Raw genomic sequence first — 14,720 nt, forward strand, 5'->3', positions numbered from 1 at the left:
CAAAGAATCCTACAGCACAGACAGGGAGAGTTTGGTGGTTTATGTGGATTAGGATCCTGGAGAGTAGAGTGGACATCAAATTGTTACCAAGTTAAATATTTAGGAATAAGAGAAATTACAAGAGGGGGCAAGAGGTTGGGCAGGACAGCGTTTCTTTTACAAAGAGGCACCTGAAAAGTAGAAATGTAATTTTTGGTTCAGTACTTTTACCAACTGTTCGTCTAAGTAGAACTAAAATCCTGAGAATGTAACATTTTTGTTATGCTGAAAGACATGGGGATCTTAGGTCTTTGTCATAATTGGTATTGAAGACATCTATACCGCTCACAATCTTAACCCCACTGTGACTCTGAATACAAAGAAATAAATCTTGCCAGAATTATTACTACTAATAAGCTAATACTTAATTGATTTTTATTATTATGCCCTTTTCTTTAATAATAGTTTATCCCCAGAAATCACCTGATCCTCTTGGTGGTTATTAAGTCAAAAATAATTCTAGGATAATTATTTAATATTATTCTGTATGTTTTTAACATTGATCTGCCATCAAGCATATCAGGGTTGTTGCAAAACTAAAAATGGAGGGGAATGGAATTGTTGAGTCTGCTCAGTAGTGTTCTGTAAAGGGTGGAAAAGGCAACCTGTCTTAGTAAGTGACGACAATAGATCAGTACTTAGATCTCCTTACCATAAGTCACTAATTCAGAATAATTATGGGGAGAGGTCATCTTTCGAAGGGGAAAAATGAATTCTAGGATATCTTAAAAACTCTATTTTAAGAAAAATATTACCTAGAATGAGGTAAATCAATGATAAAGCACTGATACCACATACCATTTCACCATATATACTAGAAAATTACGTATAATTTCAGAATTATTATGCTATAAAAGGGAATAAATTCATAAATCAATACTACAGAAAACTGGTACTTTTTAGATTACCTTCCCTTTCTACAAAACTACTTGCAAAAGAAGTAAATATAGGTCAAGTATCCCCAATCTGAAATTTGAAATACTTTAAAATCTGTAACTTTTTGAGTGCCAAAATATCGCAAGTGAAAAATTCCAAATCTGACCTGATGGGATGGGTTCCAGTCAGAACACAGGTATACAACAGTTCATTCAGCATCCCGAAGGGAAAAATAAAATTACCTTTAGGTTATATGTGTAAGTATGTATTGAAACAATAAATTTTGTGATTAGACTTGGGTCCCAACCGCAAGATGTCTCCTTATGTATCTGTGAATATTATAAAATCATAAACACTTCTGATCTCAGGCATTTAGATGAGACATACTTCAAACTGTTTTGAACTCAAAAGAGTCGCAGATAACACAGAATTACAGTTTTATAAGTATGTATTAATGGATCCCTCCCCTCAAACAAATTCTGCTTAAATCTAGGCATAACTCTATAAATTAGCATGGATTCTTGAATGAGGAAGCGATTTACTTCCCAGTAACAGTGTATTTTAAATTAGATATGCTTGGCTTGTTACGTTGTTATTGAATGACTGACTATGCAGCTTTACCCAAAAGTTATTTTGAAAAATGGTGCTTTACATATAGTAAAGGACTAAACGAATGAATTGAAACAGCTAATAAATCCTAAAATTGAGAGAACTTTCTTAAAGTGATTGATAGAACCTATTAACTTGTTTAATTAGATTATCAGTTTGGCCCTCAGTTCAAGCCAATGCTTTAGGCACATGGTTGGCCCCTGACCTACTATACTGATAGATATAAAAGTTAAGAATCTTCATTTAAAAACACTTGACTGTGTTATATTATAAATTTAATTGGCATTAAATTTTAAAATTCAAGTAAATGTTGGATATAGTATACTCATGTGATATTTTCAACTGTTTTCTCCATAGTTGTTGCAATATATGATTATACAAAAGACAAGGATGATGAGCTGTCGTTTATGGAGGGTGCAATCATTTATGTTATAAAGAAGAATGATGATGGCTGGTATGAAGGAGTCTGCAATCGAGTGACTGGTCTGTTCCCTGGGAACTATGTTGAATCAATCATGCACTATACTGATTAATTTTTTTCTTTTAAAGTAGGTTCTTGTTATTACTCAGTCATATTGTGGGACTATTATGGTTAACAGAATTGTCTTAATGTTTTAAAATGTGCCCATATTTTTCAGGAAATGCTGTTTTATTGGTATAATTGAATGTCTACCTATAAGCATAAGTCTTTGAGACAGTTTGTATATTGCTGAACAGCAGCTTATACAAGAGACTGTCCACAACTGATTATGCTTATGTACTTACACATTTTTAACTTTATGACCAGCCTAAATGTTCTGGGGAAGAGGGGTATAATATTTAATGAATCATGATTCAGATTGTACCATTATATGTTTCAGTGCAGCATGGTTACTAACGCTACGTCAGACTAATATTAAAATCAGAAAACTTAAATGCTGGTGCTGGTCATACTTTTTGTTTAGAATCTCTCATTAAAAAAAAATGCTGTTTGTTTAAAGCATGCATAAAAATGTATTAAATATACTTAAAAATTCCAAGATGCTTCCAATTTGTGTAATGTTTACCTGGAGTACTCACTCATATTTAGGTCTCTTGAAATGAATTGAGTCTCCAAGGTCTCTGTGTGAAACTAAAGAAACAAAAAGGGTTATCTGTAATCTTGTAATTTGTACCTAAGTTTTTTAATGAGTGAAATTTTTTCCATTCATAAATACTTAAGTGAACCAAAGGTTTTTGTCCTTTCCTTCACTGGTTTGCTTTAAAAAAAATAATAAAAGATAATGACTTATTGCAGAATTATGGTTCTATTTTCTCAATATATTAACTTGGAAAAATATTTTTAGCCTTATCTCAGTCTGTCCCAACAGCAATGTGATGAATTTTTACAGATTCAGAATCTGAGATGGTTGTTACAAGTCAATCTACTGAATTCCTTTTTAAAAGTAACTTTTGAAGCTAAGAAAACATATCTTAGTGTTCATTCTCTACGTAAAATTCTTAAGGATTGCTGTATCAGTCCTTCAGTTTTACAGTGGACAATTGTGCCCTGGTTCAATGAAAGGAAATTGTAAGTATCTTTTACTTGTTGTAAAAGTGGATGCAACTGATTTGTGAATAGGCTACTGGCACTAGCAACATTAAGATTTAAAAATAAAATAATTGGGGGAAAAGGTGGGTCACGTATTAATCAGTGAAGAGATATTCCTATCCAACAGATTTGTATTATCTTTTGACATAATTGAAATAATGCAATACATGCACTTTGTGTGTCTCCTTTTAATTTAAAGAAGGTTAGTGGGATGTTTTCTCTTGTGTATGATTCTATATTGCTTAGGATATTAAAGTAAAGCACTCAACTGTGGGTTTCTGTGTATTAAGGAGTTGTCTGGATTTCAAATTACAGTTACATACTGGATGTTACCGACTTATAACAGCATAGTAAATGGTAAAACTAGTACAAAACATTTATTTCTGAAAATTAAAGAACATTATTGCTACCAAACCAATGTGACTGTTTCATATGCATTTTGCCTTTGTTAATTTTAAACAAAGTATCATTAGTAAGCAGCTAGCTACTTACCTTGTACTTTTCATTTTTTAAGTGGATTGTCTCTTAATTTGTATATAACCTGTTGTCTAAATTTTATGTATAGTCTTTTATAATAAACCATTCTCCTATATGAAATTTTGGATATTGTTAAAATATAATTACTGTGGACTTAAATGCAGAATTCATAATTTTCTGACCTTCTATAGTGAAAGACAAACCATTTGAATTTTAACATTGATTATTTATTTGTGTACTGGCTTTACATGTGGATATTAACAGTGTAAACAATACCACATATAACCATCAAGATGCCTTGATTCGAATTTATAGGACTAGAATGACAGATTAAGATGGCTTAATTACAATTAAAAAGTTTTCTGAAAAAACATTGCCAATAAAAAAAAACTGCCCATCAATAAGGTTGACATTTTTTAAAATGATTTTTGGTTATGTGCACATGAAGCAAGTGTATTTCACAAAATTCTTTAGGCACAGTCTGGTAAAATAGCTGCCAGAAAGAATGGAAAGAGTTCTCACTTATCCCTTGTGAGTACGATTTCTGAAAGTTGAATGAGGGCATCTCTTTCTGGGGATGGTCGGAGTTTGCTGATCTCTTTTATTGCTTCATGGCAGTACCGCTGGGCGAGGTAGGTTGTTTGTTGCACACCATCACTCTACAAGACACAGAATAAAACAGAACAGGTCCCTGTCACTGTCAGCTCTTAAATTCCTCCTATAAAGGATTAAATCATACTGTTGAGATCAGATGAGCTGAAAGGTGAGTTCCCTTTCCAACTTGGAGTGCTAGCTAGCTAGGTAGCATCCTCTGGCTAGTACTTCTTTTAGGCTCTTTTCTAAGACTGAAGCAAATTTTTATTGTTAGCATGCCTGTGCATGCTAACTCACTCATTGATACCACATATAATCTATCTTCCTCTTGTTATTTAAGTACCAGAGTTCTTAAAGCTGTACACATATAAAATATATAAATTTGTAAATAAAAAACTGAAGTAAAAAAACAGACACAATAAAATGAAAAATCCAGTGAACTTATGATGAAAATCAAGTTTCCTTCTCCCAAAGGCCTTATCCATTAGTTTCTATTTCTTTTGAGACTCAAGCTATCACTCTGAGTAGAGTGCTATGGCATCACAGCAACCTCCAACTCCTGGGCTCAAGTGCTTCTCCTGCCTCCGCCTCCCATGGAGGCAGGGACTACAGTTGGGCTTTTTTTTTTTTGGTTGCAGCCGTCATTGTTTGGCAAGTCTGGGCTGGATTCGAAACCTCCAGCTCAGGTATATGTGGCTTCCGCCTTAGCCACTTGAGCCACAGGCGCCGAGCCATTAGTTTCTATTTCTTACTAATTTTAGTTATTTATTTTCTGCTAAGACAAGGATTTAGCCCACCTCTCCTGTGCCCCCTGCTTTAATCATTTTATTGCCACCTTTAGTCCTTGTGTAGATCACCTTTATCATGTAGCATCAACTTCTGATTTTATCCTGTCTGAAGATAACAGCACTTCCATCTCTTCCTCTAACTGTACCATCCCACTGTAGACTACATTCTATTCTGTGACCGGGTTTCTAAAATTGGCTGCACAGTAAGTACTTATTAGTATTTCTATGATGTAAACATACTTACTGCAAGAACAAGTCATATACTGTAATTTTATTTCCTTCCCCATGACTGATGAACCCTGTATCATTTAAAGTAGAATATTCCTAACATTATGGTTTGAAAGGACTCTGATTTTCTCTACCAATTTGCTTAAAACATGACACATTTTAGTTTGCTGTGCCTTTCTGTACAGAAACCTGCCTCCTTTCTTGATGTTTCTGCAAATTTTGCTTTAGAACATATGCAAATAAAGCGTGCATGGGAAGTCAGCTTTTTAGTTTTTATGTGTGATGACTTTCTTTTGCTTTGGGTTTAACTGAGTATAGAGTTCTAGGTTTAAAATGTTTTCTCACCATTTGGAAGGCCTCGCAAGTCCACTGCCTTCTAGCATCCAGTGTTTTGCTCTCCATTAAGCCAGTTTTGATGCCTTTTCCTTCTGTAGGTGGCCACTTTTTTATGATTCGCTTCCTGAATTATTTGTTACATGACTTTATCGATCTCTTAGCTTTTCTCATTTTCATATGGCAACCCTTCTTTGGGTCACCCTTTACAATCAATTTCTTAGAGGTTGTGGTAACTCATTTTGAAGTTATCTTGTTCTTATTTTATGAACACAGCATCTTTTTGGATCCTCCTATACTTAAGTTTTTCCTGAGTCTATTAGACTGTTTATTTTGGTCTCCAACAAACTTTAATCAATTCCTTAGTAATCCTGAGCTGTCCGTTCACATTTACTGAGGAAATAGGGACTAGAGAGAAGCTCTGTAGGTGAACGGGGAGCTAGAATTTGGACTTTGGAGAATTTGTTTAGAGAACGTTCCTGTGGATTTTTTTCTAAGTGCATTTCTGGGTGGGATTGCTGGAACTTCACTATTTTATGTCAGAGCTACGATAAATTTCCCTCTTTGCAGTCCAACTTCTCACTCCAGCTTTAATAATACTGTTCAGTTACAGCTCCCACCTCTAGTTTTTATAGTATAAGTACTGCCAAACCACCATCCTAAATTACAATGCTTAACAGAATAGTCAGTGGAAGGAGAAATACATCCTTTTTGGAAAGAGAGGAGGTTGCTTTTTAAAAATTTAAAAAAATCTGAAAGGTAATCATTGGGATTTTTTTCAAGTCATGCCCTAAGTACAGAGGTCAGGTCACATTTGCTTACTAACAGTTGTTTGCACACTGTCTCTGTTGATTCTAAATGATTGTGAACTTGGTGACAGCTCATTCTTAAAAGATTCAAATTGAAAATTTATAAAGAGCTGACTTCTACAGAAAGTGTCTTAGGATATATGGCAGTATATTTGAAACAAGTCACTAGCCTTTGAACATAAACAGTTTTTTTTTTTTTTTTGAGACAGAGCCTCAGGCTGTCACCCTGGGTAGAATGCCGTGGCATCACAGCTCAGAGCAACCTCCAACTCCTGGGCTCAAGCAAGTCTCCTGCCTCAGCCTCCCCAGTAGCTTGGACCAACAGTTGTGGTGGGCGCCTGTAATCCCAGCTACTTTGGGAGGCTGAGGCAAGAGAATCACTTGAGTCCACAAGTTTGATGTTGCTGTGAGCTATAATACCACAGGACTCTGCTGAGGGCAACATAGTGAGACTGTCTCAAAAACCAAAAAAAAAAAAAAAAATTAAAATCGAATTTTTCCTTTTCAAAAGTTTTTGTTAAGAGTTGACCAGATTTAGTCTTGCATCTAAAATTTAATGTTACGTTACTTGTTTGGATGAAGGACTTTGCCATACCATACCTGCTGCTCCCTTTTGTCTTTTAAAAATAATCTTACCTGTAATACATACTGTCGTGCTCGGTCCACATCTCCTGGCAAACTGAATCGTCTCATTATCATAGCATTCATTTCTGGAAACTAACCATAAAGAAAAAAAATCTATTCATTGCTCATGAATGAATCAAATGTTCTCACACTAGTTTGTAACCATAGGAAATGACAGTAAGAAACAACAAAAAGGTGATTAAGTGCCTGAATGATATGAAGGAGCAACAAACTGTAGTCACTAAAGATGAGCCAGGAGAGATACTGATTGTCTATGCCTGGGCATTGCTGTGTGCACAGGAAAAGCAGCCATTCAGGCTTGTTCATTCTGATGTTCAACCCTTAGTCTAATATAGAGTAAGAGGCAGGAATAATGATGTACACCTCTAAAACGAGGTTCTTAAACTTGACTGCATCAGAATCACTTGTAGGTGCGTTGGGCCTCTCCCAAAGAGTTTTGTATAGCAGGGAGGATAGCATGCATTTCTACCAAATTCCCAGGTGATGCCGACATTTTAGGAACTGGCCTAGGGTGGTAGTGGGAATTAAGCATTCTACCGTAAGTACTTCATTGAGTGCCATTTGAAACCTTTTAAAGTTTCTATGTGGAGGGTGTTTACGAGCCCAGTTCTGCCAAGCAGCTTGCAGTGTGGATTTGATCACTGGCGCTTGACATCGACTGTGTACTGGGAACAGTTTAAACACAGTGGCCTGGACCCAACTCCTCAAAATTTTCATTTTACTGGCTTGTGGTAGAGCCTGGCCATCCGGAATTTATAACTCCCCAGTATTGTTAAAGAGTAGCTAAGGTGGAGAACCATTGAATTAGAGGAGATGGGTAGAGATATCAATCAGGTTACTGCAGTAAGTTACAAAAAAGGCCAGAATTACACGGATGGCAGTAAAATGGAAGAAAGAAAACAGACACAAAACGCATTGAAGGTAAAAACCAGTGTTCTACAACTCTTAATAACTAGGAGAATTTCCACCATTAACAGAACAGGGAAGCCAAATCACTTCACTTCTAGATCCAGCTCTAATCCTGGTCCTGCCACCAGCTGCCACATCTGAACGAGTCCCTTAATCTCTTAGGTGTTTGCATGAAGGCCTTGAGTCCTTGCACCCATGGAATAAGAGGTAAGATGTGTTTAGTCTTGGATACGCTTATAGCAACTGCCAGCTTTTCCCTGGCAGCGAAGCCGAGGGACGAAATAAAAGTGGTCATCCCGTAACCATCACATGGTATTAGTAATCCCAGAAAAAAACCTTGGGCACATGTAGGAAAACCTCAACTACATGATGGCAGATGAAGTAATAATGCTCCTTTCAGAGCAAAGTACGCGTCAGTGCGAAGTTCTAAACACGCAGAAATTGCTGACACGCCTACGGAATGGAAAGAGCCAGCAAAGAGCCAGTGACTGGCTTGTTCTTACATGAAAACCAGTCGTTTGTTGTCGTTACTGATCTTTTAAGGATAAATGAAGCTTTACAAGAAAGGAATCAGGAAAGCCCAGATCAACCCATTTTAACGGTAAGAAGCCAAATCAAGTAGGCATTTGTTTGTGTTTTTTAATACCACATTCCAAAACTAGGTGTCTAGGTGGTCAGGTCCTTAGCTTGGATGTGACCCTTTCCCGGGCTTCTGGTAAAATCACGCAATTTACAAGTATATTAGCTTTTCCTGTAATACCAATGGGCATGGTAAAATGTACTTACTGAGTGGTTTCTCTGATGCTTTTTACTTTAAAGGTAAAAGCAAGCAATGAGAAAACAAAATTTGACAAAAAGTATTTGGATTGAGACTATATCCCTCTTCAAAACATGTAGCTTGTGCAATTTTAATATGCAAATACCAAGCTCTTCTCCAGGAATCCCCTCCCCATAGTCTCATTGTATATGTGAAGAAACAAGAAATAGAACAGTTGCCTGCCTGCAGATTTAGTGAGAAAAAAACATTTTGTTTGCTCAGGCTCTGTTTTTAAGAGTAGGCAAACCACCTGTGCAGAACTCACTCTGTGAAGACTGCCTGTAACATAAAATACCAATGTGCTCAGCAAATTAGATTAAGTTTACCCAAATAAAACTTGGGTAACTCTGTGGCACCAACTCGTTGCCACAATAGCATAAGTCTGTGCAGCTGGTGCAGGGGCTGGTGATAGCAGTTGGAAATATGCTTACAGCCTGACATTTGGGTCTACTGACTTATCAAATAAGGAAGAAAAGCAGAAGAAAGGAAAGTTTTTAAAAAAATTTTTTTAAAGATAATTTAAAAAGTAGTATCTCACTAAAGAAAGGAAAATATTTCTACTTCATTTCTGAGAATTTCAAAATGTAGTCAACAAAGTTTTGGGTAAGGAAAATATGTACAACACATATATACTGTCATCCCTGGGATCTCTCTAGAAATTCTGAAACTTTCCTTTAATCCCCTTACCAAACATTAGCAGGAAACCCATTCAAAAAGATGCTGGAAACAGCAGAATTCCTAGGAGATGGAATTTCTGTCAAGTGCTAGGTCCAGCAAATTCTAATTTCAAGACAACCCACCATGCCAAGTTAAAAAGATAAAAAAGTGGCTTCCCAAGATTGCTTGTCCTAATCCAGACAGACTCAGTGTTCACAAATGGAAAACTTCAAAGACCATCTAATCTGCAAAGAAACTCACCTACCTAGGGAAAAGGATTACCAACATCTTTGAACTACTCGTATGTTAACCACAGTCATGAAGATGTGGCACAGAGACTATGTTTTAAGTGTTGGCAGTGCCAGGCCGGACCAGTTACCTGTTCTGTGGGCAGACCTGCTGGCTACCAAGCTTGTCTGTACTGTATCAGTGCTACCAGTGGGAAAAACGACACGTGGTGTAGTCAGATGAACACTGGTCTTAGAAGACTTTTCAATTGCCTGCTGTGCTATTTACCAGCTGCTTAATTTTGGCAAGTTTTAAGCATCAGTTTCTTATTTGTAGGAGAGATACCATAATGTCTATCACAAAGAGGAGTTGTGAGATTAGAGATAACAGATGAAAGAATTCTTTGTCAACTAAAAATGCATTTTCATTAAAAGGAGATACTACACAATCTCATGCTATTTTTCACCCAAAATTAATTTACTCCTATAAATCTTTTGATAAATTTTCTTGCTAAGAATCCCTTTTCTTCAGACTGTAATCTAGCAAAAGCTAAAACTTGTTTTATTAGGAAATAATTTATAATTACGTATTTACTCATTCCATCCCATCTGTCTACTTTTGAAATGAGTCCTGTCCAGAGTCACTTCCTGCTTGGACTCGTTCTGTGTTCCCTTTTCTGAAGCTGCAATTGCCTTTTTAAACTTTTTCCCACTGTCTTATGGGCAAATGAGAAGAGTGCTGTCTGGTGGTGAGTGGGTACCCCGTGACTCTGGGATTTCCCAGTGAAGTACATACAAAACTGTGGTTTGGGGCACTATAACGGTTTTTGTCCTTTTGTTTAAAAAGAAAAAAAACATTTTTCAGTCTCTTGTAGATTATTGACAGATCAACATATAGGAAGGATCCATTCCCTACTCGGCCACCCACCTGTGCCTGTTATATGTGAAGGCAGAATTAGCCATTATTCCTTTGTGTAAAGGAAAGTAAATTAGTTTCTTTTGAAATATGTTCCTAGTGTAACAGTTGGAAAAAGCCTACAATCACATAGTCATCTTAAGATTTACGTAGGACTCAGTATCATGGGGCTCATGACAAAATTTATAATTGGTAAGACTGCTAAATTTATAGCAACCAAAATGTTTTTAATAGACTGTAAGCCTCTTTAGGGAAAGGCTTGTTCCTTAGTTACATGATGATACTAGAGCCCAGCTAAGTGCATCTTTATTGAGCCAGCCGGATTTCAGCAAACTCTATTTTAATGGTCTTTACTTACATTTGCTAACCAGTGTCTAAGGAGTAGATTAATGGTTACAGCTGTACAGACTAAGCCAGTGACTGATTTTTCTAATCCCAGGCATACTTTTACATGGCTCATGCATTTTTTTTTTTTGTGGGTTTAATGGTAAAACTGAAAATATTCCTCTCTCATGCCTTTATGTATGAAAAGGAGTTTTATAAATTTTTGTTGGCACTTCCCACACGTGTTAATATGCTCCCTTGAGTTTTGGGCTGGCAAATTAGTCTTACTGGGAGGAAAGACATTTCTAGCACAGCTTTCACTTCCTGCCCTGGCCTGAAAAGTCTGGGGAGGATGGAACTTGGTAATAATGAGGACAGGTGTTTCTACAAAGTCCTCAACATCTCGGTTCACAGCCTGTATTCCTTGCTTGGCTGCTGTCTAGTAGGATGTTGCCCAAGCAAATCTGGCCCAGCCAAGACATCAGCCTCCCCTGAGAAGAATCACTCCAGCAGTGGCTTTGCTGCCCATCAGATAAAAGGATGATCTTTCCTCTCTCAAATCAGAAACTGATCAAAAGCAAGGTCACTAGTTTCTGTATCAAAATGGAATCACCAAGTTCTATGGAGGACATGTCTTTGCAAATTTTAGAAATAAGGGCAAAGTCTTTGGAAGACTAAGAGTTACTAAAATTTTAGACCAAAGAGCTTAGTTTTTAATTTCATGGCATGGGGATGAGCATCTTATCGCTTTGCTAGGTAATGGATTAAATACTACAAAGATGAAAATGTATTAAGAAGCTGTCTGAGCACCAGTTAATGTCTCACTTATTTCTAGTAACATTGGTACAGGTGAAAGCAACATGGCCAGGGTCCAGAGGAGGCTGTGAAAATGTGAAGATGTCAGCTTTAGAAGTCACTGCAGCGTCTCCGGGACTTCCTAAATGTTTCTTCCCACATTAAGATTGTGAAGGCAGATTTACTTCCTTCCCTAACAGTCCCTCAATCTGTCTGGAAGAAGGAACTGTGTGGTTCTAGTGCATTCCACTGATGTTTTGACATTCTGAGATAATAACTGAGGCTCTGAGGGCTCACTCAGAGCAGCAGTGCCATGGAAAGTTCTTATGTTCAGAGACCCTTGAGGCTTCCTATGCTTACAGGGCTCTCAGGAACACCAAAGTTCAGTCCTATAATCAAGATGTGGAAAGCATTCACCTTGCCAGTGTTCAAAATACATGGAAATAATCACAATGGTACCTTAAAAGCAGCAGTATGTCATAATTTACAAAGATAATCATATCTCCATTAATGCTCACAACATCCATGGGAGGAAGGTTATGATCTTTTCAATTTCATGGATAAGTAAATAGGCTAAGAGAGATGGGATAACCAGCTGCAGCAATTAAGTCACAGATCCAGGATCTAATCTAGACCTGTGGTCTCCTGTCTAAATACCTTCCATCTATCTATGCCTTTTGTCTACCCTCTTAGCTGCGCCCAGAGACACTGGTCCTACCGTAGGGATACTGATCAGCATGTCAAGAGGAGTTTGTAAAACCTACCTGCTGACAAGCAAATAAGACAGGGCCAGTGGCTAGCCCGAGTTTCAGATCAGCTGATGTTGGTTTACCCATCTGGTCGGAACACGAGGTGAAGTCCAACACGTCATCTATTAGCTGGCAAAAGGAAAAAAAGAATGTCAAAATCACCATGCCAACACCACTGCCGCTGTACTCACTATTCCGTCCTCTGAGGATTACAGACGGGGACAGCGTGGTGGCTGTACCAACACACCACCATTCTTATGAATAAGAAGCATACCAACCTGAAAAGCTATTCCCACATTTTTTCCATATTGGTAGGCAATCTCGTGCACCACTGGGTCAGGGCATCCTAGAACAGAGACCTGAAACACAAAGGCAATTCTGAGAAGCTGCTGCCAGGCAGAAACTAGGCAGCCAAGTGCTGGGAGGAGGAGTCATGCACGAATTCCTTTAAATAAGAGGCAGTGCAGCTGGTTACGCAGTCAGGAGCTGCTGACGACAGAAGGAGACCAAGTGTGTGCAAAACAGGGTTTTCAATGAAAGAGTTTTAGTCTCAGATTATTTTCCGAAACCCTACATAAACCATCCTTAGGATAAGCAGTCTTTCCACTGCTAAGGAAAAACTGACCTACAGCTAGACTAATTCTGCTGGTAATATGCTAAGTCAACAGTTCTGACATTCCAAAGAAATGGACCCTAGGGCGGCGCCTGTGGCTCAAAGGAGTAAGGCACTGGTTCCATATACCGGCGGTGGCGGGTTCAAACCTGATCCCGGCCAAACACTGCAAAAAGAAAGAAAGAAATGGACCCTAAGTATGTGAAAAACTAGGCCGATTGTGGTTGGCTTTAATAACCTCTCCTGATTGATCCTTCATCTTAAGGCTAGAGGTCTAATGTATACACCAGGCTGCCATATATTTCACCATCTGTAGTTTTTACCAATCTTTGGCAATTTTACTAATTTCTGAATGTGGTTATTTGTCGATGTGTCTGCTCAAGCCTCATGTTCTGGACACAGACATCCTTCCATTATCAGAAAGATCTTCACTGGATTGTTTCCCTGCTTCTCTCATAAGAGGTGATGCAACTGTATAAAAACTGCCCCCAGCCCCTTTCAGTTGGAGAGAAACAGGACTTCTACAGGTCGTCTTTAAACTCCAAAAAAAGTTAGCTGGCACTATTATTTCCCACTGCTCTGCTAAGCGTGCTAAGCGGGCCCAGCCACGTGTTCAGAACACAAAGCCAGGGTAGAAACGAAAAGGAAGGAGGTCCACTGGACAGGAAATGTCCACACTGACTCTCAACAAGGAAGCCGATGGAGCTCTGCAGTCTCCATTCTGCAAGGGATTGCTGATGACCATGAAGCCAGTCTGCTGACCTGCAGCCCCTACCTCTGTGGTTCTCTGGCCAAGAACCATACTTTGATTGGATACTGGTATAGTGCAGTGGGTGCAGGCTGGGCAGTTAGCTGCCAGGGTTGGATTTATGGCCCTTACAATTACCAAGTGACCTTTGCATGTTACTTAATCTCTCTGTGCTTCACTTTCCTCATCTGTAAAATGGAGAAATCAAAAACACTTACCTCATACAGCTGCTGTGAGAAATACAAGTGGGGCCCTCAGTATAGTGCCTGGCATCTGGTTAGGACTCACTATCTGTTTGCTGCTATTATTAATAATCCTCCTACTCCTCCATGGATCCAGAATGGAAGCCTTGGCATGTCCATGCAAGGCTCTGCTCTGCTAATTCAACCCAGGTCACATAATGTCCTCGGCCCTCTCAGTACTTTTTGATAGTTGGATCTAAGTGCATGATAAAACTACACGCCATAGACGTCCATCCAGGTGGCTGCTCCCTTGAGTGAATACAAAGCTCTTAACTGCTTTTAACAGCAAAGACCTCATCACTCTCAGGTACTGACCCACAGGATCCTCTTTTCAACTGAAGAGTCTCTGAGATCACATGGGGGACAATTTATACTTCAAAAGCAGCCAAGATATCCATCAATTTGGGTTAAAGAGAGAGTGCATGGCAAGGTCTGGCTGCTTGGGATAAAATTGAGCTTAGAACAGAATGATACTCCTAGGCGAAATAACTGACAATGAAGCCATCTCTTGTGGTAAGATTGATGCTGTTTCCTCAACACAAAGCCAAACAAATAGAAACTGTCTTCCTGAAAAGATTAAAATAAGATTTTTAAACTTAATAAGTTAAAATTTATGGAGCACATATGATCAGCACTTGGCACTCTTTAGTTAAAACTCACATTGCCCCATAAATCCTTATTATGTGTCCAGGTGTGATGGCACATGCCTACAACCCCAGCAGTTTGGGAGGCTAAGGCGAGAGGATTGCTTGCGG

General features: G+C 38.3%; 2 protein-coding genes across 13 annotated transcripts in view; one reads left to right on the forward strand and one right to left on the reverse strand.

Annotated features, from left to right (window-relative positions):
* Nucleotides 1–3,691, forward strand: part of ABI1 (abl interactor 1) — a 112,247-nt gene extending 108,556 nt beyond the window's left edge. For all 12 annotated transcript variants that reach the window (XM_023511461.1, XM_023511462.1, XM_003786738.3 and 9 more), the window contains one exon: nucleotides 1,882–3,691. In XM_023511461.1, coding sequence (XP_023367229.1) covers nucleotides 1,882–2,057 — 176 coding nt within the window. In that variant the 3' untranslated portion in view covers nucleotides 2,058–3,691. The remainder of the gene's footprint in view (nucleotides 1–1,881) is intronic.
* Nucleotides 3,692–3,776: 85 nt separating this feature from the next.
* PDSS1 (decaprenyl diphosphate synthase subunit 1) overlaps nucleotides 3,777–14,720 on the reverse strand; it is a 38,731-nt gene continuing 27,787 nt past the window's right edge. The window contains exons 8-11 of the mRNA XM_023511463.1: nucleotides 12,641–12,721; nucleotides 12,378–12,491; nucleotides 6,960–7,040; nucleotides 3,777–4,230 (exon numbers count right to left, since the gene is read on the reverse strand). Coding sequence (XP_023367231.1) covers nucleotides 4,090–4,230; nucleotides 6,960–7,040; nucleotides 12,378–12,491; nucleotides 12,641–12,721 — 417 coding nt within the window. The 3' untranslated portion in view covers nucleotides 3,777–4,089. The remainder of the gene's footprint in view (nucleotides 4,231–6,959; nucleotides 7,041–12,377; nucleotides 12,492–12,640; nucleotides 12,722–14,720) is intronic.

The sequence above is a fragment of the Otolemur garnettii genome, unplaced genomic scaffold (genome assembly GCF_000181295.1).
Source record: "Otolemur garnettii isolate 467f Iridium unplaced genomic scaffold, OtoGar3 scaffold00019, whole genome shotgun sequence".
Lineage (NCBI taxonomy): Eukaryota > Metazoa > Chordata > Mammalia > Primates > Galagidae > Otolemur > Otolemur garnettii.